We start from the raw sequence: 23,843 nt of genomic DNA, 5'->3' as shown, positions 1-23,843 counted from the left end.
AACAATAACAAAATTAGTTTGCAACTTGTAGTTTTGCGAGTTCCAGGGCACAACTTTCAACTGTTCTGATCTAAAATCTTTTCATATTAAGGAAAAAAAACTTCCAAAAGTCTTTCATATAAGTTACTCAAATTTAATATGAAATTGGTAATGGTACCAATTCATGATTACCTTTTATTAGTACTTTGAGTTTTTGTTTAAAGTTTATGAACAATAATAAAACAGCTCTATCAACGTTATGGATTAAAATCTTTGCTATCATCAACATCATTATCTTACAAACAGATTGCCAAGTTAATTATTTATCATTTATGAGCATGATTTAATTTTAACACAGAGGGGAAAAGTGACTTACAATACTAATATTTTCAGCATTTGACTTAGCAAGGACAACTTCAGGTGTGTCAACAATACTTGTGTACTTGAGTTTCACCACAGGTGTCCGATAGACACTGTCTCGTAGGATCTCCTGGGCATTTTTGACTCTCAACACTTCAGGAGACCCTTCGGGCATCCAGCCGATGCCACGTAGCCACTCCAAGTCGGCCTTGTAGATGGCCTGGGAAAGAAAACAAAGTTAAGTAGAAGCAGTGTTTTTTAATTGTGGTAAAGTAAGAAAGCAGTTTTATGTTATATTTTACCTTCCACAAACAATAATTAAAAATGAGCATTGACAGACATAATTCCTCAAATGCACAGCAGTGTTCTGTTCTGCTTTGTTTTTTGTAGCAGGGGCACTTTACACACTCTTAAAAAAGCAGAGTGATGCAGAAGGAGCTCTCTGTCTGCGGGATGCATGGAAGATTTTGAGTTATATTTAAGTAACATCATACCAGCTCAGGTGGGCTTTAAGGCAATAATAATGGGCTATCCAGTAAGTTCTCCACACAGCAGCTGGAATGATCGTCATAAAGTTTACAATTCAAATCTGATGCACCACATGCATCCTATGGCTTCCCATTGGTCTTAGGACAAAGATCAAAGTCTTAACATGGACTAGAAGGTGATGATAATCTAGCACCAGTCCTTACCAATTCTTCCAGCCTCGTCTTATATGTGCTTCCCTTTAACCTATGCATTATGACCCCAATGGACTTTTGGTTTCTTGTTTGTATATAGACCCCTTTGCATATGGTGGTCGTTCTGCAGAGCCAACTCCTACTCTCCCTTTATATTCCCACTCACTCAGTACTTCCTTGGTAAGTTTTCCTCCTCACTTTTTCATAGCACCATGGATCGCTCTTTCTCAGCCATCAGATTTTTTTCTATTGATATTCTGTAGTTAACATCTTTTTCTTTGTTATCAGTATGAACTCCCTAATGTCTGGAACTTTGTCTTGTTTCTTCCTCTTCATTCACTGTTGTATCTTTAGTGCTTAGCACAGTACTTGGCACATGGTGTGTTTTAAAGGGATAATTAAGGATTCAGTCCCACTGTGGTAAATAAGAAGTTCCTCAAAAAATTAAAAATAGAAATATCATATGATCCAGCAATTCTACTACTGGGTGTTTACCCAAAGAAAATGAAAATGCAAATTCAAAGACCTACATGCACCCCTATGTTTACTGCAGCATTATTGACAATAGCCAAGGTATGGAAGCGATCAATAGATGGATTGATAACAAAGGTGTGGTAGGTGTGTGTGTGTGTGTGTGTGTGTGTGTGTGTGTATGCATGTACACATGAAATTTTACTCAGGACAGAAAAAAAACCATGGTCTTGCCATTTGTGACAACACATATGGACCTATTATGTTAAGTGAAATAAGTCAGACTGGGAAAGACAAATACCCCATGATTTTACTTACATGTAGAATCCAAATAACAAATGAATAAATAAGCAAACAAACAAAAAGCAGAAAGAGACCAGTCAATACAAAAAACAAAAAAAAAACCCTAATGTTTTCAAGAAGGGAGGAAGGTGGGGGGATGGGTAAAAGGGGAGTGGGAGACACAGGCTTCCAGTTATGGAATGAGTAAGTCATAGGGATAAAAGGTACAGGACAGGGAATATAGTCAATGGTACTGAAATAGTGTTGTATGGTAACAGATCATAGCCACACTTCTGGTGAGTGTAGACTTGTTGAATCACTATGCTGTACCTCTGAAACTAATGTGACTTTATGTGTCAAGTATACTTCAATAAAAAAAAATAAAGGAATTCAATCCCTGGTTCCACAATTTTGATTTCAGTTGTTTTTTCTTTCTTCCATTTCCAAGATAGCACCTCCCTTTGAATTGGGATTTGCATTTTCTTGGTTATTCAAACCTGTTTTTTCAGCTATAGATAAGTGGTTAACCAGAAAAAATTGCTCTATGTTAAGCACCGGTTATTAATTTCATAAAAAAATCATTCTGTTTTTCAGAAATGGTATTTTAATAACCAGTTAATAGGATACAAATATCAGGATAAAAAAGGTAGTAAGAGGAGTGAAAATGCAGTAAAATTTCTATCTTAATGAAGAAGGACATTGTATATTTTAGTGTGTAAAGTATGATGGATACCTAAAATTCAGAAGGATTCTCAAAAAATGATTACATATAGATTTTGAAGTTTGCCTTCCTCATCCTTTAGGAACTTGATTCATATGCATTCCATTATATGCTAATGTTATTCAGGTTAATGGAGAGACTGAATTTCTCTAGCAACTGGCCTAAATCGACCAGTTGGCAATTCAAGTGATGGATACACTTTTCTATAACAAATTCATTCATCATGAAAGCATCCCTTGAAGCTTATGGGAACCAAGTTCAAATAATTTAAAGAAGGCATTCATTCTACAGAAGAAATTAATACTCTAATGGAATCCATGATTTCTAAAAGATTGGATGAGCGGAAAATATGAATCGAAAAATACTTTAAGTAGACTAACGAAACACCATATTGTGAAGAACACTGAATTAAGGAAACTAATGAGTTTGGAATACACTGCTAACCTTTAAAATTAATTTCAAGGAAGTAGCCCTGTCATTCAGTGAAGGATCATAGGAATTCTTATGTTTAGGAAACTACAGACACAGCATATATTAAGGAATCTATAGAAAAAATCTGGTAGCACCACTAAAAGAAAGAAAGAAAAAACACTTTCTGAATAAGACCAGCAGTAAGGTAGGCAATCAGTAAACTTGGTAAGATGTTAAAGAGATGCTCATGTAAGGAGAGTTGCATTTTCCTGAGTCCTAGGAGGAATGACCAGGCAAAGCTCTGGAAGGTTTTCTTCCTGGGAAACAGCTCATTCCTCAGGCACCTCAGTTGGTACTCTGTGCACAAGCAACAACTTACATCACTCTGCAGGTCGTAGGCTTTCCTGGCTTGGATCACATCATTCTGGTCGGGAAAGCAAGACCAGTGGTGCAGGTAATGGCGGTAATCCACATCACTTGCTAATGCCTGGCCTTCTTTGGCAGCACTGATGGACACCATGTCTACCGGGATGGAGATCTTGGCCTTGTTGTCATTGTAGGCCTTTTTGTACAGCCTGTCATTCTGCATCTTTAACACTTTTGCTGCCCAAGCCAGTTTAGGGTCTTCTTTGGCAGTGCGACATCCAATATAATGACCTTTCTGTTTCTCATAAGTAGTTTTGTATAGATACTGGTGTATGTGAACAGAAGAAAGAAGAATTATTTTTCCAAACTCACTTTTTCTAAACAGCCTGCTCAAAATAACTCTATCTCCCTTAGATGAGCCTTTTATCGGCCCTGTTTTTAAGTCCATACTGTAAGTTTTATGATTCTTAACACATTGCTTTGTCTATGTCTACATGCATGAAAACATTGTGAGCACCTCGAAGGCAAGAACTGTGCTTCTGGATTATTCCCAATATAGGCTTATGTGGTGTTTCCCAAACTTCAGTCACTGTCTACCGCCTTCACAGGTGTTTTACCACAATCAAGTACTATCAGTACTTCATACGTTAGTCTATCAACTAGATTCTTTGTTTAAATAAATTTCAAGTGTGAACTTCAAAATATTTTTGTTCTAAAATTTATCATTCTATGTAAATGGGGAAAATCAATACTTTTCTAGCACACATTAAATCATAACTTTTTAAAAATGCTTATCCATCAACTGCATAAAATTATTACAGGAACAACTTATGTATGCTGCACTTCAAGAGACAACAGAATTCTGGGACTCCTGGGTGGCTCAGTCAGTTGAGCCTTGAACTTCGGGCTCAGATCATGATCTCACAGTTTGTGAGCTAGAGCCCTACATTGGGCTTGCTGCTGTCAGCACACAGCCCACTTCAATCCTCTGTCTCCCCCTCTTTCTGCCCCTTCCCTGCTTGCATTCTCTCAAAAATAAACATTAAAAAAAACCCTCAGAATTACTTTTATCCATTGAATTTTTATAACTGCTTGTAAATTAAATAATATTGACAAGATGCTGAAAAGAAAATAAAAATCTGTTCTTAAACATAAGAAGAGCCAAGCCCTGATGCAAAAGCATCACCAAACTGTTGTAAAAGTTATTCCTGAATTTGAGATGTTAAAACAAGACACTAATCACGGTGATCTCTATTCTACTTAAGTATAATTCCTTCACAAATAAGTTAAAGATTAGACAAGTATTAATTTCTCGTGTGTCGTCTGTTAGCGTTGGTTAAGTCTGTGAAAGGAGTAGTTCTTACATCACTGGCGATATCCCTGGAAGCTCTGGCGTGCTGAATTGGAATGGCATCTTCTCGCAGGTCATAACCCGTCATCTTGACGTCTTCCCACGCTTGCTTATATTGTTTCTGCAAATGGAGATTGCAATGCCACAGTTAATCTGAAGAGGGAGCCACTGAGTCAGCATTACTGATGTGTTTAAGAGAGTATGTTAAGTTACACTGAAAATTAGTCTCCCCTTAAGATTTATAAAATAGGCTGGTTTCATACTGAAATTAAGTGCCAGTAGATTTTTAATGAAATTAATTAAAATTCATTTTTTTTAAAGAAAGTAATTTAGGAGACAGTAAATCATGTGAAAATGAGAAAAAATATATATCATTCTGCTTCAAGAGGAAAAATCAATGATGGGCCACTACAAAGAGAACCAAATATTACTATACTTGCATATATATGTTTTTATGTTGTTTTTGGTGAAACTAGTGCATTTTTCCTTCCAAAAAAGATAAGGACACACATCTCTATTTATAAACACATGCATACACATACGAGTGCATTTGCATGTGTGTGTGCACACAGAGCACTTATCGTTAAAGACTAGAAATAAAAGGAATGGTAGGGAAATGCCTTTTGCTTAACTCCCTCTGGAGCGTATCAATTTAAGTTTCAGTTAGGCCAAAAATATTGTGTAAAGCAAATGGATGTATATAGTTCCTTACATCACTGATCTGCATGGCATTGATTTTGGACTGCAGCATCACTGGAGTGTCAGCCGGCACATTCACATTTGCCTTCTCTCTTTCCCAGGCATCACGATACAATGGCTGGTAAAAATGAAAAACAAAGGGTGGGTGATAAGTAAATAAGTCCATTACTACATGAATAAAATTATAGGTACAATTAAAGGTTCTCCTTGGATGTTCTCAGGTAAAAACATAGATCACATTTTGTTTTCATTGCGTTTTTATTTAAAGGATGCCAATAGTGACTTCAACAAGAATATATTCTTGTGTGATATGATATAAATGGAAAATGAGTCAGAAACCTGGTAGTAAAATGATCCTTTCCCATTAATTCACATGTAATTACCAGGCAGGTAAACCCACAATGCAGGCAACTATGAAAATCCACATTGCTAATCAAGTTCTGGCTTTCTTGGCCCAAATAACTATGATAATATCTAATATTGGGGCCACCCCTGGACTTTTCAACTTACCTCATGATTAAAAATAAAAAGGTGGCAGTGATCATGGTATTAACTGGTGGACTTGTTTTACAAGCAAGACCTCAAAATGTATTCAAAGTGTGTTATCAGAGTCTGTGGGGTATGAAGATGTCCACCACACTTGTGTTAACCAAAGAGTTATCTAAATAAATGAAATGCGGATACTGGTAATTGATCGACTACACGAAATTCTATCTGGATACATAAATGTTCAAGGTTATAATGCTGGCATTAGCAATTTAAAGTTCACAATTAGAGACTTCTAATTAATTAAAGTTCACAATTGAGACTTCTCCACTATGTCTGAATGTATCATCAGCCCGGCTTACCTCACTGATTTGTACAGCATTGATCTTTGCCTGGATGACTTCAGGGGTATCAACAATGCTGGTGAATTTGAGGGCCTCAGGCCTTATACGATACAGCCTCTCATTCAGGAGATTCTGGGCGTTCTTCACTCTCATCACTTCCACAGAACCCTCTGGCAACCATCCTATACCCTTCATCCATTCCAGGTCTGATTTGTACACGTTCTACATGAAGGAGAGAACCACAGAAGGCAGAAGAGTCAAATCTTCCCACAAGAACACAATGCCAGTGGGCCACACACTACCTCTAATCAGCTGGGTGGCCAATCCCATGAAACAGAAGGATCAACAATAATTGTTAATATTTGGGTGTTACATCCTGGGCACACATTTCTGGGAGAAGTTCACCATATCCTACAGGAATTGGAACAGGACTGACAAATGACACTTGTAGAATGACAGATAGCAATGGCACTTGATTTTGTTTTTATATAAGGTTGAGCTTCTGTGCTCACCATTTGAAATCTGCCATTTTGGTACTACTAGAATAACATCTGTAGGAATTTGGGAGAAAAAGGTCTTTAGATGCATATATAATGAGGAAAAATATATACTTTTACTTATATACACCTCTCTCTATAAATATAAATATATATATATATACATATTTTTCCTATATGTGTCAGAGGAACTTAAGATCTAACATTTCCTTAAGTTCACATTTGTTTCTGAAATTTAGATATCTGATTGTACAACTGTAATGGGTTGAAACAACTGGGACTGAAATTTTCTATCCAATTACATAGAATGAGAGGGTGATTTTTTTTTTGTCTTAATAAGGCCTTGCTACATGAAAAGGAATCCTCTGTAAGATAGAGAATGTTCAAAATAACTCTACTACCATGAAAGGTACAGATTAAGTTAGGCTCTATTAGGATTACCACTTAAATTATGTCCCTAGGGAACACACTGTGATGATATACAGAGACAAATATCTCCCCAAGAGTCTGCTGATAATATACGCACATCGCTCTGCAGTTCGTAGGCCTTCTTAGCCTGGATCACATCATTCTGATCTGGCAGACATGTCCACTGGTGCAGATAATTGCGATAATCAACATCGCTAACCAGGACCTGGCATTTCTTGGCCTGAACAATCGACATCATGTCCAATGGCGTATTGTGAATTCCTTTAGACTTCTCATAAGCTTTCTTGTATTCTCTGTCACTCTGGATCTTGGCAGCATGTATAGACCAGACCAATTTGGGGTCATCTTGTAGGGTGCGGAAACCCACATGGTGGCCCAATTGCTTACGGTATCCTTCTTTGTATTTGTACTAAAGTTGTGAAAAAACAGACAAAAAAATATGAAAATAATGTAGTAAGAGGACTTTTCATTAAATGTTTTCAGAATATTTTCCCTGCCTTAATGTAAATTGGCTCAACATTGGCAGTCATTACATATTTCAGTAAGGAAATAGGGCTATTTTTGGTAGTTTCATAGAGAATATGAATAAATCAGGAGGGAAGTAGCATGGTGAATGAGAGTAATTACAAAAAATTATAGCTATCATTTACCGAGCAATTACTAAATGCCCAATACTATTATGAGTGCTTCAAATGTATAGGTTGATTCTTGTGAAATTGCTGAATTTTTTAGTTAAAATAGTTGAGTAGTAGCAACTATCATCTCAATCTTCACAACATCTCTGTGAAGTGGATACTATTATTATCACACATTTCAGATGTGGAATATAAGACAGTAGGTGTAATCATGGTCACCAAGGTTTCCTGGAAAGTGGGATGTTAAGTCAGATTGTCCCCCAAGAGCACTGAGAGTACCTCAGTAGGAAAAAGTCATTTGTGTGATTTTGGAGACAGATAAAGGAAAAGGTGCATATTTCGGGAATGGAAAGCAAGGTCATTGGTGTGAATCAGACGACAACAAAAGGCCTGTAGGCAAGAGTTTCCATCTTGTCCACACTTGTCCTAAGTTTCTTAGGACTAGAGTAAGATAGCATCTGTTTCTTTTCTATATTTGGATAACATAGAAAAGTTTGGATAAAAGGGAGAGAAAGAGAACTGGGAATAAGGCAGATACTATAGATTGGCTATTGTGTTTAGAGTTAAAATTGAAAAATAAGAAGGAACAGGTAGATATGGGAGGTAAAAAATAGAGCACAACCCAGAGAAAGAGCACAGGGTTGCTTAAAGATTTGGAGCTGGGAGTGGGGGTAAGGGGCTTGGTAGGATAATTATTTTAAGTTTTTAAGTTACTATTAAATAAATTTCACAAGATTACTGAGAGCATTATACATAAACCTTCAGTATAAAATCTTATATATAAGGTGCGATTTCAGTTTTAAGTCTTATATGAAACTCTCACCTGTTATCTACATTTATAGATAATGTCATAAATATTTGGGGGATAAAATGATACTGGTCAACAATCAGATGTAATGAATTCTCCCAAGAATTCTGCATAGTCTCTTTGTGTTATTTTACATCCACTCAGAAACAACTTAGAAATCATTTATACATATACCTCATCTATACTAACCTTAATGTGCTTCATTCCATTTTAATGGTTTTAAATAGGGTAAGTCTTTAGTGTAAAAAAAAAATGCAATTGTTTGCATAGATTTTTTAAGCCCCCCAAATTCTTGAAAAATACTCTCCCTATTTGTTGTAAGAAGAAAAAAAACCACAAGGAAATAAAACCGTACCTCACTGGCAATATCTCTGGAGGCTTTGGCCTGTTTGATTTCAATGGCGTCTGCTCTTAAGTCATAGCCTTTCTGTTTGGCCTCATTCCAGTCTTTCTGGTAAAGATTCTATTGAGGAGAAACACAGGTGTGTTTACAAGAATTGAAAATAAGTAAATATATTCAAAGTACTCAAAATAAGATTCATAAGACATAAATAAAGACAGCATAAGACAAAACATTTCTTTTTTTTTAATTTAATTTAATCTTTATTTTTATTATTTATTTATTTTTTAAATATGAAATTTATTGTCAAATTGGTTTCCATACAGCACCTAGTGCTCGTCCCAACCGGTGTCCTCCTCAATACCCATCACCCACCCTCCCCTCCCTCCCACCCCCCATCAACCCTCAGTTTGTTCTCAGTTTTTAAGAGTCCCTTATGTTTTGGCTCCCTCCCTCTCTAACCTCTTTTTTTTTTTTTCCTTCCCCTCCCCCATGGTCTTCTGTTAAGTTTCTTAGGATCCACATAAGAGTGAAAACATACGGTATCTGTCTTTCTCTGTATGACTTATTTCACTTAGCATAACACTCTCCAGTTCCATCCACGTTGCTACAAAAGGCCAGGTTTCATTCTTTCTCATTGCCACGTAATATTCCATTGTGTATATAAACCACAATTTCTTTATTCATTTATCAGTTGATGGACATTTAGGCTCTTTCCATAATTTGGCTACTGTTGAAAGTGCTGCTATAAACATTGGGGTACAAGTGCCCCTATGCATCAGCATTCCCGTATCCCTTGGGTAAATTCCTAGCAGTGCTATTGCTGGGTCATAGGGTAGATCTATTTTTAATTTTGTCAGGAACCTCCACACTGTTTTCCAGAGCAGCTGCACCAGTTTGCATTCCCACCAACAATGCAAGAGGGTTCCCGTTTCTTCACATCCTCTCCAGCATCTATAATCTCCTGATTTGTTCATTTTGGCCACTCTGACTGGCATGAGGTGATATCTGAGTGTGGTTTTGATTTGTATTTCCCTGATGTGGAGTGACGTTGAGCATCTTTTCATGTGCCTGTTGGCCATCTGGATGTCTTCTTTGGAAAAGTGTCTATTCATGTCTTCTGCCCATTTCTTCACTGGGTTATTTGTTTTTTGGGTGTGGAGTTTGGTGAGCTCTTTATAGATTTTGGATACTAGCCCTTTGTCCGATATGTCATTTACAAATATCTTTTCCCATTCCGTTGGTTGCCTTTTAGTTTTGTTGATTATTTCCTTTGCAGTGCAGAAGCTTCTTATCTTCATGAGATCCCAATAGTTCATTTTTGCTTTTAATTCCCTTGCCTTTGGGGATGTGTCAAGTAAGAAATTGCTGCGGCTGAGGTCAGAGAGGATTTTCCCCGCTTTCTCCTGTAGGGTTTTGATGGTTTCCTTTCTCATTCAGGTCCTTCATCAATTTTGAGTTTATTTTTGTGAATGGTGTGAGAAAGTGGTCTAGTTTTATTCTTCTGCATGTTGCTGTCCAGTTCTCCCAGCACCATTTATTTGTTAAAGAGATTGTCTTTTTTCCATTGGATATTCTTTCCTGCTTTGTTGAAGATTAGTTGGCCATACTTTTGTGGATCTAATTCTGGGGTTTCTATTCTATTCCATTGGTCTATGTGTCTGTTTTTGTGCCAATACCATGCTGTCTTGATGATGACAGCTTTGTAGTAGAGGCTAAAGTCTGGGATTGTGATGCCTCCTGCTTTGGTCTTCTTCCTCAAAATTACTTTGGCTATTCGGGGCCTTCTGTGGTTTGATACAAATTTTAGGATTGCTTGTTCTAGCTTCGAGAAGAATGCTGGTGCAATTTTGATTGGGATTGCCTTGAATGTGTAGATAGCTTCGGGTAGTATTGACATTTTAACAATATTTATTCTTCCAATCCATGAGCACGGAATGGTTTTCCATTTCTTTATATCTTCTTCAATTTCCTTCATAAGCTTTCTATAGTTTTCAGCATACAGATCTTTTACATCTTTGGTTAGGTTTATTCCTAGGTATTTTATGCTTCTTGGTGCAATTGTGAATGGGATCCATTTCTTTATTTGTCTTTCTGTTGGTTCATTATTAGCGTATAAGAATGCAACTGATTTCTGTACTTTGATTTTGTATCCTGTGACTTTGCTGAATTCATGTATCAGTTCTAGAAGACTTTTGGTGGAGTCTATTGAGTTTTCCATGTATAATATCCTGTCATCTGCAAAAAGTGAAAGCTTGACTTCATCATGGCCAATTTTGATGCTTTCGATTTCCTTTTGTTGTCTGATTGCTGATGCTAGCACTTCCAACACTATGTTAAACAACAGCGGTGAGAGTGGACATCCCTGTCGTGTTCCTGATCTCAGGGAGAAAGCTCTCACTTTTTCCCCATTGAGGATGATATTAGCTGTGGGCTTTTCATAAATGGCTTTTACGACATTTAAGTAGGTTCCTTCTATCCCGACTTTCTCCAGGGTTTTTATTAAGATGCTGAATTTTGTCAAATGCTTTATCTGCATCGATTGACAGGATCGTATGGTTCTTATCTTTTCTTTTATTAATGTGATGTATAACATTGATTGATTTGCTAATATTGAACCAGCCCTGCAGCCCAGGAATGAATCCCACTTGATCATGGTGTATAATTCTTTTTATATGCTGTTGAATTCAGTTTGCTAGTATCTTATTGAGAATTTTTGCATCCATATTCATCAGGGATATTGGCCTGTAGTTCTCTTTTTTTGCTGGGTCTCTGTCTGGTTTAGGAACCAAAGTAACGCTGGCTTCATAGAATGAGTCTGGAAGTTTTCCTTCCCTTTCTGTTTTTTGGAACAGCTTGATAAGGATAGGTATTATCTCTGCTTTAAATGTCTGGTAGAATTCCCCTGGTAAGCCATCTGGCCCTGGACTCTTATTTGTTGGGAGATTTTTGATAACTGATTCAATTTATTCACGGGTTATGGGTCTGTTCAAATTTTCTATTTCTTCCTGTTTGAGTTTTGGAAGTTTGCGGGTGCTTAGGAATTTGTCCATTTCTTCCAGGTTGTCCAGTTTGTTGGCATATAATTCTTCATAGTATTCCCTGATAATTGCTTGTATCTCTGAGGGATTGGTTGTAATAATTCCATTTTCATTCATGATTTTATCTATTTGGGTCATCTCCCTTTTCTTTTTGAGAAGCCTAGCTAGAGGTTTATCAATTTTGTTTATTTTTTCAAAAAACCAACTCTTGGTTTCGTTGATCTGCTCTACAGTTTTTTTAGATTCTATATTGTTTATTTCTGCTCTGATCTTTATTATTTCTCTTCTTCTGCTGGATTTAGGCTGTCTTTGCTGTTCTGCTTCTATTTCCTTTAGGTGTGCTGTTAGATTTTGTATTTGGGATTTTTCTTGTTTCTTGAGATAGGCCTGGATTGCAATGTATTTTCCTCTCAGGACTGCCTTCGCTGCATCCCAAAGCGCTTGGATTGTTTTATTTTCATTTTCATTTGTCTCCATATATTTTTCAATTTCTTCTCTAATTGCCTGGTTGACCCATTCATTCTTTAGTAGGGTGTTCTTTAACCTCCACGCTTTTGGAGGTTTTCCAGACTTTTTCGTGCGGTTGATTTCAAGTTTCATAGCATTGTGGTCTGAAAGTATGCATGGTATGATCTCAATTCTTTTATACTTATGAAGGGCTGTTTTGTGACCCAGTATGTGATCGATCTTGGAGAATGTTCCATGTGCACTCGAGAATAAAGTATATTCTGTTGCTTTGGAATGCAGAGTTCTAAATATATCTGTCAAGTCCATCTGATCCAATGTATCATTCAGGGCCCTTGTTTCTTTATTGATCCTGTGTCTAGATGATCTATCCATTGTTGTAAGTGGAGTATTAAAGTTCCCTGCAATTACCACATTCTTATCAATAAAGTTGCTTATGTTTGTGATTGTTTTATATATTTGGGGGCTCCCATATTCAGCACATAGACATTTATAATTGTTAGCTCTTCCTGATGGATAGACCCTATAATTATTATGTAATGCCCTTCTGCATCTCTTGTTACAGCCTTTAATTTAAAGTCTAGTTTGTCTGATATAAGTATGGCTACTCCAGCTTTCTTTTGAGTTCCACTACCATGATAGATAGTTCTCCATCCCCCTCACTTTCAATCTGAAGGTGTCCTCAGGTCTAAAATGAGTCTCTTGTAGATAGCAAGTAGATGGGTCTTGTTTTTTTATCCATTCTGATACCCTATGTCTTTTGGTTGGAGCATTTAGTCCATTTACATTCAGTGTTATTATAGAAAGATATGGGTTTAGAGTCATTGTGATGTCTAAAACAGACATTTCTGAATTCTTCTGGTGGTTGGCCATTTACTTTATGGAGTGTAGGATACTTCCGACTAAAATTTTAAAGCTAAACATCTAGGTCTACTAACTTTGAATATTTGTCTTCATCACAATACGGTACACATCTGAAAATACCCAGCACGTAATACTTGAAAACTAAGAACCAACTGTGAAGCTAGAAAACCTTCATCAAGGTATCATGTAAGACCTGGTAAGACTTTTCACCCCTAATATTTCCCTTTGACTTTTCAGAGGTCCCTGCTAAAGGGATGGGACATAGATATTTAAGCACATCTTATTCTTTGGGTATAATTAAAAATTATCTTTTGGCTTTTCTAATGGCTTTGAAATATCAAGCAAAAAAGTTCTGGATCAATAAAAAAAACCTATAAAGACAAAAGAGACTATTACCTCATTCTCCCTCATGTAAGAGAAATTTAACTAGGAAATTTCATTCCTCTCGATTAATATATGATGAGACTGAACTATGGACATTGGATATAGGACAATGCTTTTAACGTTGAAAGGAGAAAACCAGTAGGATTCAGATATCCCAACTCTTGTAGTCCTGGGACCCAGCCCTGTATTTAACATTTAAAAGAGAGAATTGCCATTCATAATGCATTGGGAATGGTACTAAAGAGAAAATGTCTAGCACCAAAAACTGTACACATTTCTAAGATAGGTAATTTGTCCATTATGCCACACTCCACACACTGACATATACTGTCCTATAAAGACATTTACACTTCATATTTATGCTCTTACATTGCTGATTTGCAGGGCATTAATATGAGCCTGCAGCATGACTGGCGTGTCAGGAGGCATGGTGATGTTGGTTTTATCTCTATTCCATGCTTCTTGATATAGTTTCTGTGGAGAGAAGGGAAGTATTAATTTAATACAGTGATAAAAAGTAGATATCTGAAACATTAAGCCTTAAAAACCTGGAAAAATGTTTTTAATGTTTATGATGGTTAATTTTATGTGTTAACTTAGCTAGGCCACAGTACCCAGATATTTGGTCAGACTTTTTTTTTAATGTTTGTTTATTTTTGAGAGAGAGAGAGAGAGACAAAGCATGAGCTGAAGAGGGGAAGAGAGAGAGAGGGAGGCACAGAATCTGCAGCAGGCTCTGAGAGGTCAGCACAGAGCCTGATGTGGGGCTCAATCCCACAAACCATGAGATCATGACCTGAGCTGAAGTTGGTCACTTAACTGACTGAGCCGCCCAGGCACCCCTGGTCAGACTTTTTATAGATGTTTCTGTGAAGGTATTTTTTTTTTTTTTTAGAAGAGATTAACATTGGGGCTCCTGGGTGGCGCAGTCGGTTAAGCGTCCGACTTCAGCCAGGTCACGATCTCGCGGTCCGTGAGTTCGAGCCCCGCGTCAGGCTCTGGGCTGATGGCTCGGAGCCTGGAGCCTGTTTCCGATTCTGTGTCTCCCTCTCTCTCTCTGCCTCTCCCCCGTTCATGCTCTGTCTCTCTCTGTCCCAAAAAAAAAATTTTTTAAAAATTAAAAAAAATAAAAAAAGAAGAGATTAACATTTTTATCAGTAGACTTTGGTAGAGTACCCTCAGTAATGTGGATGGGGCTTGTCCAATCAGCTGAAGCCGTTAACAGAAAAAAGACTGACGTCCGCAGAGCAAGAAGGAAATCTGTCAGCAGACTACCTTTGTACTTGAACTGCAACTCTTCCCTAGGTCTCCAGCCTATTCTGCAGACCGTAGATTTGCCAGCCTCCATAATCATATGGCCCAATTCCATAAAATAAATCTCTCTTCGTGTGTGTGTGTGTGTGTGTGTGTGTGTGTGTGTGTGTGTGTGTATACACAGATATAGGCTACAGAACTATCTACATCTCTCTCATAAACATATATATGCACACATATATACATGTATCTATACCTATACATATCTATATCTCCTATTGGCTCAGTTTCTCTGGAGAACCATGGCTAATACAATGTTATACCATTTAAAATGCAGCATTATGCTACAGATTTTTTTTAATGTTTATTATTTTTTGAGAAAGAGAGAGCATGAGTAGGGGCGGACAGAGAGAGAGAGAGAGAGAGAGAGAGGGCAGAGGATCCAGAGTGGGTTCTGTGCTGACAGCAGAGAGCCTGATGTGGGGCTGGAACTCACAAACTGTGAGTTCATGACCTGAGCCGAAGTCAGGTGCTTAAATGACTGAGCCCCCTGGGCACCCCAATATGCTACAGGCTTTAGTATCTGATAGGTGTTAAAGAAATATTTGTTCTAATTTGAATCTATCTTTACCAAACTAGTCTTTACCAAACTAGCAGATTGTTAGAGTTTCTCTTGTTAGTAAGTCTTCCAAGAGGAACAGGCCACTTGCTCTGTTTGGGTGGCATCATCTGAAAACAGTCCCACAAAAGGAATGCTTGGTAACAGGATGGTTCTTACCTCACTTATTTGCAGAGAATTGGCTTTGGCCAGGACAACATCTGGAGTGTCAGTAATGCTAGTGAATTTCAAGGCTTCTGGCCGTGTTTTATAAAGTCTTTCATTCACCAGGTCTTGAGCATTCCTCACCCTCTTCATTTCTACCGAGCCTTCTGGCATCCAGCCGATGCCACGTAGCCACTCCAGATCTGACTTATATACACTCTACAAAGATGTTAGGCAGAAATTAGGTTCCAACGGTTAGACACACCATCTCATAATTGAAAAATCAAGTACATGGGATTGAGGGGTTGATGAGCATAGTAGATGGTATTCAAAAAAAGTAGGATCTGAGATTTATAGGACTCCAGGGTTTTAATATCAATGATAGAGTAATTTGTAAAAGCATAATTATATACACTAGCTGTGAAGAGGAACAAAATCATAATGCTGAGTTTCATGATAATTATTTGATATTTCCAAAGAATTATAGAACTGAAAACATTTTTAAAGGAAATTTTGTTGAATCTTATTCCATTTTAATCCTATAATAACTGACTGAAGGAAATTTTGTTTAATGTTTTAGCTATAGCACAATAGTGGTAATTATTTCAAAAATATTCAGATAATTTATGTTTATCTGCAACATATTTTCATTGCCAGAAAGTATAAATGACATGAAGAAAACAGTCTGGAACCTAGGTCACAGAATAAAAGACCTGGTGTAAGTAGGGCTCTTCATCTATACTCTTTGATTCCTATGACATAACTCCTGAAGATGGATTATGTATTAAACAATGTGAGTGGTGTTCTCCTGGGGCTGTGCAGTGCACACTCTATGACTATCTGTCCATGGTGGGGTCTACCCATAGGGGCACTGCCTGGACAATTAATAAACCTATGTCCTCTCCTTCCATCTTTCCCAAAGTTTGTGTTACGTACATCACTCTGCAGTTCATAGGCCTTCTTTGCTTGGATAATGTCGTTTTGATCAGGTAAACATGTCCAGTGATGCAGGTAATTTCGATAATCAATGTCACTGACCAAAGTCTGACATTGCTTGGCCATCACGATGCCTAACATGTCCACTGGGCTGGAGAACTTGGTCTTCCACTTTTGGAATTCCTTTTTGTACTCCCTTTCACTTTGAATCTTCCCTGCATGTATGGCACACATAATCCTGGGGTCATCTTCTATGCTCTGGGCTCCAATGTGGTGGCCCTTTTGTCTCTCATATGCTTCTTTGTATTTGTACTACAATGAAAGAAATATCAGTTTAGAAACCAAGTTTGAAGACCGTATACATGCTGACTACAGACAACATGAACATCCGCAAGCAAATGGATAAGAATTTCATATTGCAAACATTTTGGCATCTCTGAATACTTTTAAATTCTTTACACTATCATAAGCAAAAGTGTAGTATATTCATATACCTTCATTGGTGAAGCCCTTCCCTGAGCAACTCTAGCTACAACTCCAAACTGTACTATTCTTCTCCGTGACAACAAACGGAAAACGTCTTACAAAGTAAGAAGCAGGAGTGGGGATATGTGTGGAAATAATTGCGAAATGTGGCCCACCAGCAGCACAGTGGCTGTTCAGCAATGTGAGTCCAGAGGGGGTAGGATGGAGGGCACTTACATCACTGGCAATGTCCCTTGAGGCCTTGGCCCTTTTGATGGAAATAGCATCAGCCCTCAGATCATAGTCCTTCATCTTTGATTCATCCCATCCCTTGGTGTAAAGTTTCTAGGTGGAGGATGATACACAACAGAAAAAGAAAATTGTTTCAGAAAGTTAATAGGTCAATTCCAGACAGGAAAGTGTAAGGTGGAAAAGTATTTTGAGGAATCCTAGAAAGGCTTAAAAGACAATCAGGAAACCTCTTACTTGGCTAATATTGGCAGAGTTGCTCTTGGCCAGTAGGATTTCTGGGGTGTCCGGCATCACGTGGATGGAGGATTTGTCAGCATTCCAAGCCTCTGTATATAAATGCTATGGGGGAAAAGGAGTAAGAACCTCTGTTAGTGCCCATGTATTACAGTTGTTTTCAAATTTAACACATTTTACTGTAGAAAAGCCTTTTTAAGGCTATTTGGAGGCGAGGGAAGCAAAAGGGTAGTGGGGAGAGTGAAACATGACAATATTTAAACTGCCATATGACAGCTTCATAGCTAATATGAAGCTATATAGTGGTCTTAATTATTATTTTTTTCTGTGATTCTCACCTTTACTCATATGACCTCCAAGGATGGAGCCTGCCTATAGAATTATGATGCAGCAGAAATCCATTCACACAGAGTTAATCCCAAATTCAAGCCCAACTCCACTATGTCCAAGCTGTGTAATCTTGTGAAAGGTACGTAATGCCTCATATTCCTCATTTCTAAGAGCTGGATAATCATATTTTTACTGAGTGCTTTTTGGTTTTTTTTAAACCTACTATTTTTTTTAAGTTTATTTATTTATTTTAAGACAGAGAGAGAACTGGGGAGGAGCAGAGACAGAGGGAGAGAGAGAGAATCCAAAGCAGGCTCCACACTGTCGGGAACTGTGAGATCATGACCTGAGCTGGAATCAAAAGTCAGATGCTTAACCAACTGAGACACCTAGGTGCCCTTACTAAGTGCGTTTTGAAGATTAACCATAACATATGTAAAGCGTCTGAGTCATAGTAGGCACTCAAAAGATTTTACGGTGTTTCCTATTGTTATTATTACTGTGGTTGCTGTGATGGGTATGGTATAAAATAGAATTCCTGGAGTTTTAGTACTTCAAGCTTTGGAGTTCACTGAGAGTCGATTTCATATTCTGCACTGAGCACCCAATCTCACTACCCTGAATGTCTGGAAGATGTCCAGGCAGGTTGTGGAAGAATTCAGGTACATTAAATTCAACCTGAAATGTGCACATTAAAGACTCATCCATTGGATAAAGAATGATCCCAGTATCAATAAATAGATTGCTAGAACTCTGAAAAAAAAAAGTGATTATTTATCTTATGTAATGATACTGAAACAGCAGTAGTAGCTCACTTCCCAAAGAGGTTCTCACTTCTCACTTCCACAACCTAATACGGAAGGGCAAACCAAGCAACTATTTTGAGTTGTTCACATTCAAAGAGTCAATGTGGTGCTGCTATACACACTGTGTTTCCCAGACTTCAGAACAACATGCTAAAAGGCCGTATATTCCTTGCGGGATAGATAAAGAGAAGTCAATGGTTTGAGTCCGCTGTGCCTAGGAGAATGTACAGGGCAAAGTAATGTATGTGTGGATGTCTCCAGGTCACTGCTCAAACGAGTGTGTCCATTACTCCAGAGAAATTACCCCAGGCTCTGCTTCCTCATGCACACAGAGAATTAGGGGACACAGTGTTGAGAAGAACATGAAGGTCCAACTAGAAATCAAGCAGATGCTCTGTTGAAGACGGGCATGAGAATCAGGCCCATTACATCCCCCTTCTCTGGAAACTCTTCAGGGCATTTCTCACTTTATGAGCCAAATCCATGGTAAGTATGACTCAGGAAATGGAAACAATTGCATACTCACTTTGCTCATCGTCAGGGCATTATTCTTTGCCAGGACAATCTCTGGGGTGTCTGTAATGCACGTGAATTTGAGCTGGTCTGCAGGCTGGCGGTACTTCCTTTCACTCAGGATTTCTCCAGCTCTTTTCACCTTCTCGACTTCTACAGAGCCAATGGGCACCCATCCAATGCCTCTCAGCCACTCGAGATCAGACTTATAAATAGCCTGAAAATGAAGTAATGTCAAATATTTATAGAAGTTACCTAGACATCCTGGTGTCAGATCTTGAGTTAACATATACAGATAATGTATAATTCTGAATCTTACTTAGATGAATTTCTGGGAAGACCCACAGGATTGACTTACTTTGGTGTAGAATGGCTAGCCAAACACTTTGTCCCTGAAGGCAGCTAATGTTTTCTAGTTTAAAGACTCATAAAATCTGTGCTCACTTTGGTAGCACATATACTACCAAACCATTTTAAGGAAATTAGTGACTGCCCCCTGATAGAAAGTATTTATTCTCTGATTTGATTGCCTGTACCTCCTTGTGCATCAATAATACTCTGTTAGAATACAGCTTGCTCCTGTCCCATTGGGCAGTGGCCTTCACAACCAGGCATATAACATAAAGATGAACACTACTGGTTGACTACATGTTGAATTAATGTGTTTTCTGGGGACAACAAAAAGGGCATCATTTGATTCTATATACATGCTTCTAAACAAAGAGTACACGTATTTTTACTCTTGTTTATCTTATCCTCAATTCCCTTTCTTGTGTTATAGTTCAAGAAGATATTTTATCCGTCTTTAATTTTTCTTCTTTGAATTTAAGTAATTGGCTAAAGGAGCATTTTTCTCATAAGTAAAGGTAACAATTCTTTTTGTTTGTATGGCTCTTTGGGAAATTTCCTTTTTACAATGCCACTATTTTTATCAGTCTTTCAAAAGTGACAGTTGTCAGAGCCTGATCAAAAAAACAAGGAGCTACTATACTAATGAGGTAGCACTTGAGTCCCAAGGACAATCTACTGGCTGACAACAAAAGTGCCTCACGTATTTCTAGAGAGCTACTGTTTTCAGCTTCTTAGAAAAATTGTCTCAATCTGTACAATTCATTCTTAAACTTCCTTGCACAAATAACAGAACATTATCATAAAAATGATAATACGATCAATTCATTTGGAAAATTAGGTTGTGTTAAACCAGCGATTCTGAACCTGGCATCAATGTACTTGAATAGAAAAACATACTATCTTTATTTTTATTAAACTCTAATTGAAATACAATATTTATTTTGATTATAAATATAGGCTATAGATCATAATAGCATTAATACTACATAAGACTTTGTCAGCAATAAAAATCACAAATATTTTCATATCCTATTACGTTGTTGCAGACATCTTGAGATATTTATGCTCCTTCTTTGAAATTAAACTAGTTCTTATACCCAGTGCTACATTTTTTAAGTTTTGAAAATCATGTCTATTCACTACATCATAGATTATGTTAAATATATATGCTTTTTATTTGAGAGAGAGAGAGAGTGCATAAATCTCAAGCAGGCTCTATGCTCAGTGCAGAGCCAGACATGGGGCTTGATCCCACGACCCAGGGATCACAACCTGAGTGGAAATCAAAGAGTCAGACACTCAACGGACTAAGCCACTCAGGTACCCAAAGTTTAATATTTTCATAACCATATTTCAATGTGATCAGTTTCTTCTGAAACATATATATGTTGCATTTTATGCATTTCATGACATTGTCTTGAGAAGTTGTCCATAGGTCTCACAGGATGCCAAAAGATTCCATGGCATAAAAAAAGTTAGAACTCCTTTAAAAAATCTTTTAAATGTGCTGATGGGTCAGCACCAAGGAAGTAATCTGTCACATGGACCTTCCCTGTCCCCCAAAGGAAAAAAAAGGTAATTAACCTAATTTGACCTCCTTCCCTTTCCCCTAGGGGAAGGTGACCTTGTCTGAAACAATCCTTTCCATTCTTTTGCTAATAACCTCCTTGCCTTTATCCTCCTCCCTATAAAAACCTTTTTTTTTTTTTCCTTACAACTCTGGAGTTACCCTCTACTTGCTGGATGGATTGCTGCCCCATTAATGAATTGTTTAATAAAGGCATTTAGATTCAAGTTAAAATCAACAAAAATAAACACATGCTGATGAATATTAGGCCCACTCACATCACTCTGAAGGTCATATGCCTTCCGAGCCTGTATGACGTCGTTTTGATCAGGCAGACAGATCCATTCATGTAGAGGATGTTTGTAGTCTATGTCGCTTACAAGGACCTGACACTTCTTGGCCAACACCAATCCCAGCATGTCCACTGGGCTGCTGAATTTGGTCTTCCACTTCTCAAAGTCCTTCTTGTACTCCCTGTCACTTTGGATCTTGGCCACGTGGATGGACCACATTATCTTGGGGTCATCCTCAACATTTCGAGCCCCAATGTGATGGCCAAGCTGTTTGCGGTAGCCTTCCTTGTACTTGTACTAAAAAAAGAAAAAAAGATATGAGTTTGATAACAACATCTCATTTATATAACATTTTATAGTTTCATACACACATTATTTCTTTTGATTTTTCCTTTCACTAGTGTGAGAGAGAAAGGCTAATATTATCAACCCCATTTTATAAAGTAGAAACCTGAAGCCTAGAGGAATTTTAGCTGATTTGTTCACGATCACATCACAAGTAGGTGACATTCAAGTAGAGAGCTTCTAGTTCTTAATATTTTTCCGTTCTATTAAACTATATTACCTACTTCACATTTGATTGCTTAACAAGGAAATGTAAAACATCTTGTACATTCTAAAAAAACATCTGCTTAAAGATGTGGCTTTTTCCTAAAAATGTATTAAGAATATTTTAGAATCTATCTTTTAGAATTTATACTGAATGTCCTGATCAAGAGAATGGGCTACATTTAGATGATCTCACCAGAAAATATCTCCCTGTTAGGTCACTGAACTTTCACCATGAAAGAGTCATGCCTTGGGTTACTGTTCCATACTTTTAGAATTCAAGAACAACATGTTATGATTCATCTTATCATAAGATGATCATAGTGTGGACTTTTCCAGCTGTTTTACAGCCAGAGAATGTTTTGATAATAGAAGGAATGAAGCCTAAGTCTAAGGCATGGAGCCCTCCCAGAAGAAGGAAAGCCTGGATTTGGGTCCTTAGGAGCCATGGTACAGAATAAGGGTGCCAGATACTCTCAGGAGATGTTTCGCATGAGAAGGAAAAGCTACAGAGAAGAGAACAAGCTTCTCTTCTCAATTTGTTCTTAACAACCAGTTAGGGGCATCTTCAGAGTTACATCTCACTAAAAGTTACAAAGGATGAAACAAAACTCTGAAACACATCTGTCATCTAGTCTTCCTTTGATGCCAGAATGGATGGAAGTAGCAGGAAAGAACTCACATTTATATTGACTGATGTACATGTTCTTTCAATGTCTTCTACAAACATCCACAGCATTTGCTGCTCAACTTCTAAGGCTCAAAAATATGAACCCATTTTTAGGGTCTATAAAACCCTCATTTTACAAGAAAATACCTCTAACCCCAACTGATTAACAGGTATCATCATGGACACATCATCTTGTGGTTTGCTTTGTTTTTATTGGCAACTTTGTACATGGTGGAATTACCGAACGAAATTGAGACTTGTAGGGACAACCAAAATTCTGGCAAGAAAAATTATAAAAGCTGCCATTTGGGAAAATCTCTAAGAAATGCCTCTTCCAAAAACATCAACTTACATCGCTAGCGATATCTCTTGAGGCCTTGGCTGCCTGGATTGGGATGGCATCCAAACGCAAATCATAGCCTTCCTTCCTGGACTCTTCCAAAGCAAGTTTATAGAGTTTCTGTAGAAAAGAAAGTCATTAATCATTATTCCTTTCATTAAAAATAAAGCAGGTTATTATTAAATTTTCCCTGTCCTCATTTAAACTATAGAAAGAAATCCATAAAATCAAATATTAGGTGGGTTTCTACAAAATTGCTTTGTAGCTGCCTAAGGATTTTAAGGCACATGTTCTAAACTTGGAGGTTTTATTAATTGGTAAGTTTAAAACACACACACACACGCACACACACAAATTGTCTTGGGGAGAGATCAGCCTGTGGTTGCCAAAATTTTGTTTCACCAAACAAGAATATGTAAAAAAAAAATACTATTTACTATCACCATTATAATATAAAAGAAAACCATCTTAATACTAAACAAGGAGAAAGAATAAGGATATTATCTTCAAATTGAATATATTTGAATGTATGAAAAACTCAATGTGTTATATATGTTTTTTATCATTTTGCTATGGACTATCATCACAGACCATGATCAATATGTAGAGCAGGGTTTCAAATAATCACCCTGATGAAAATACTAGTCCTGAGAGAGATGCCTAGAAAAATACTTGCGAAGAATTTGCTTAAAGGGTAATGCTTAAAGGGTAACCAGAGCATTACTGAAACAGCAGAATACCAGAGGGCATGACACCTCACTGGGTTCCAACAGTGCCTCCTAAATAGCTGTTTAATCAAATAATGGCTTGATACCCACACTGACCTGTAGGAGAAGACATCAGGAGTGTAATTCCCATTGAAATATTTCTCCATAAGCATTCCATTCCCTGCTACCCTGTTGCTACA

The 23,843-nt window shown here is 37.5% G+C and overlaps 1 protein-coding gene across 23 annotated transcripts in view; it reads right to left on the bottom strand.

Moving 5' to 3' along the window:
- Positions 1 to 23,843, bottom strand: part of NEB (nebulin) — a 215,022-nt gene that overhangs the window by 86,350 nt on the left and 104,829 nt on the right. For all 23 annotated transcript variants that reach the window (XM_058715306.1, XM_058715281.1, XM_058715284.1 and 20 more), the window contains 15 exons: positions 22,949 to 23,056; positions 21,363 to 21,674; positions 19,180 to 19,383; positions 17,518 to 17,622; positions 17,269 to 17,376; positions 16,567 to 16,878; positions 15,646 to 15,849; positions 13,983 to 14,087; positions 8,875 to 8,982; positions 7,174 to 7,485; positions 6,169 to 6,372; positions 5,334 to 5,438; positions 4,635 to 4,742; positions 3,284 to 3,595; positions 356 to 559 (listed from right to left, as the gene is read on the bottom strand). In XM_058715306.1, the coding sequence (XP_058571289.1) occupies positions 356 to 559; positions 3,284 to 3,595; positions 4,635 to 4,742; positions 5,334 to 5,438; positions 6,169 to 6,372; positions 7,174 to 7,485; positions 8,875 to 8,982; positions 13,983 to 14,087; positions 15,646 to 15,849; positions 16,567 to 16,878; positions 17,269 to 17,376; positions 17,518 to 17,622; positions 19,180 to 19,383; positions 21,363 to 21,674; positions 22,949 to 23,056 (2,811 nt within the window). The remainder of the gene's footprint in view (positions 1 to 355; positions 560 to 3,283; positions 3,596 to 4,634; positions 4,743 to 5,333; positions 5,439 to 6,168; positions 6,373 to 7,173; positions 7,486 to 8,874; positions 8,983 to 13,982; positions 14,088 to 15,645; positions 15,850 to 16,566; positions 16,879 to 17,268; positions 17,377 to 17,517; positions 17,623 to 19,179; positions 19,384 to 21,362; positions 21,675 to 22,948; positions 23,057 to 23,843) is intronic.

This window comes from Neofelis nebulosa, chromosome 2, assembly GCF_028018385.1.
Source record: "Neofelis nebulosa isolate mNeoNeb1 chromosome 2, mNeoNeb1.pri, whole genome shotgun sequence".
Classification (NCBI taxonomy): Eukaryota; Metazoa; Chordata; class Mammalia; order Carnivora; family Felidae; genus Neofelis; species Neofelis nebulosa.
The sequence above is the reverse complement of the archived record's forward strand: the minus strand, read 5'-3'. Positions and strand labels throughout refer to the sequence as shown.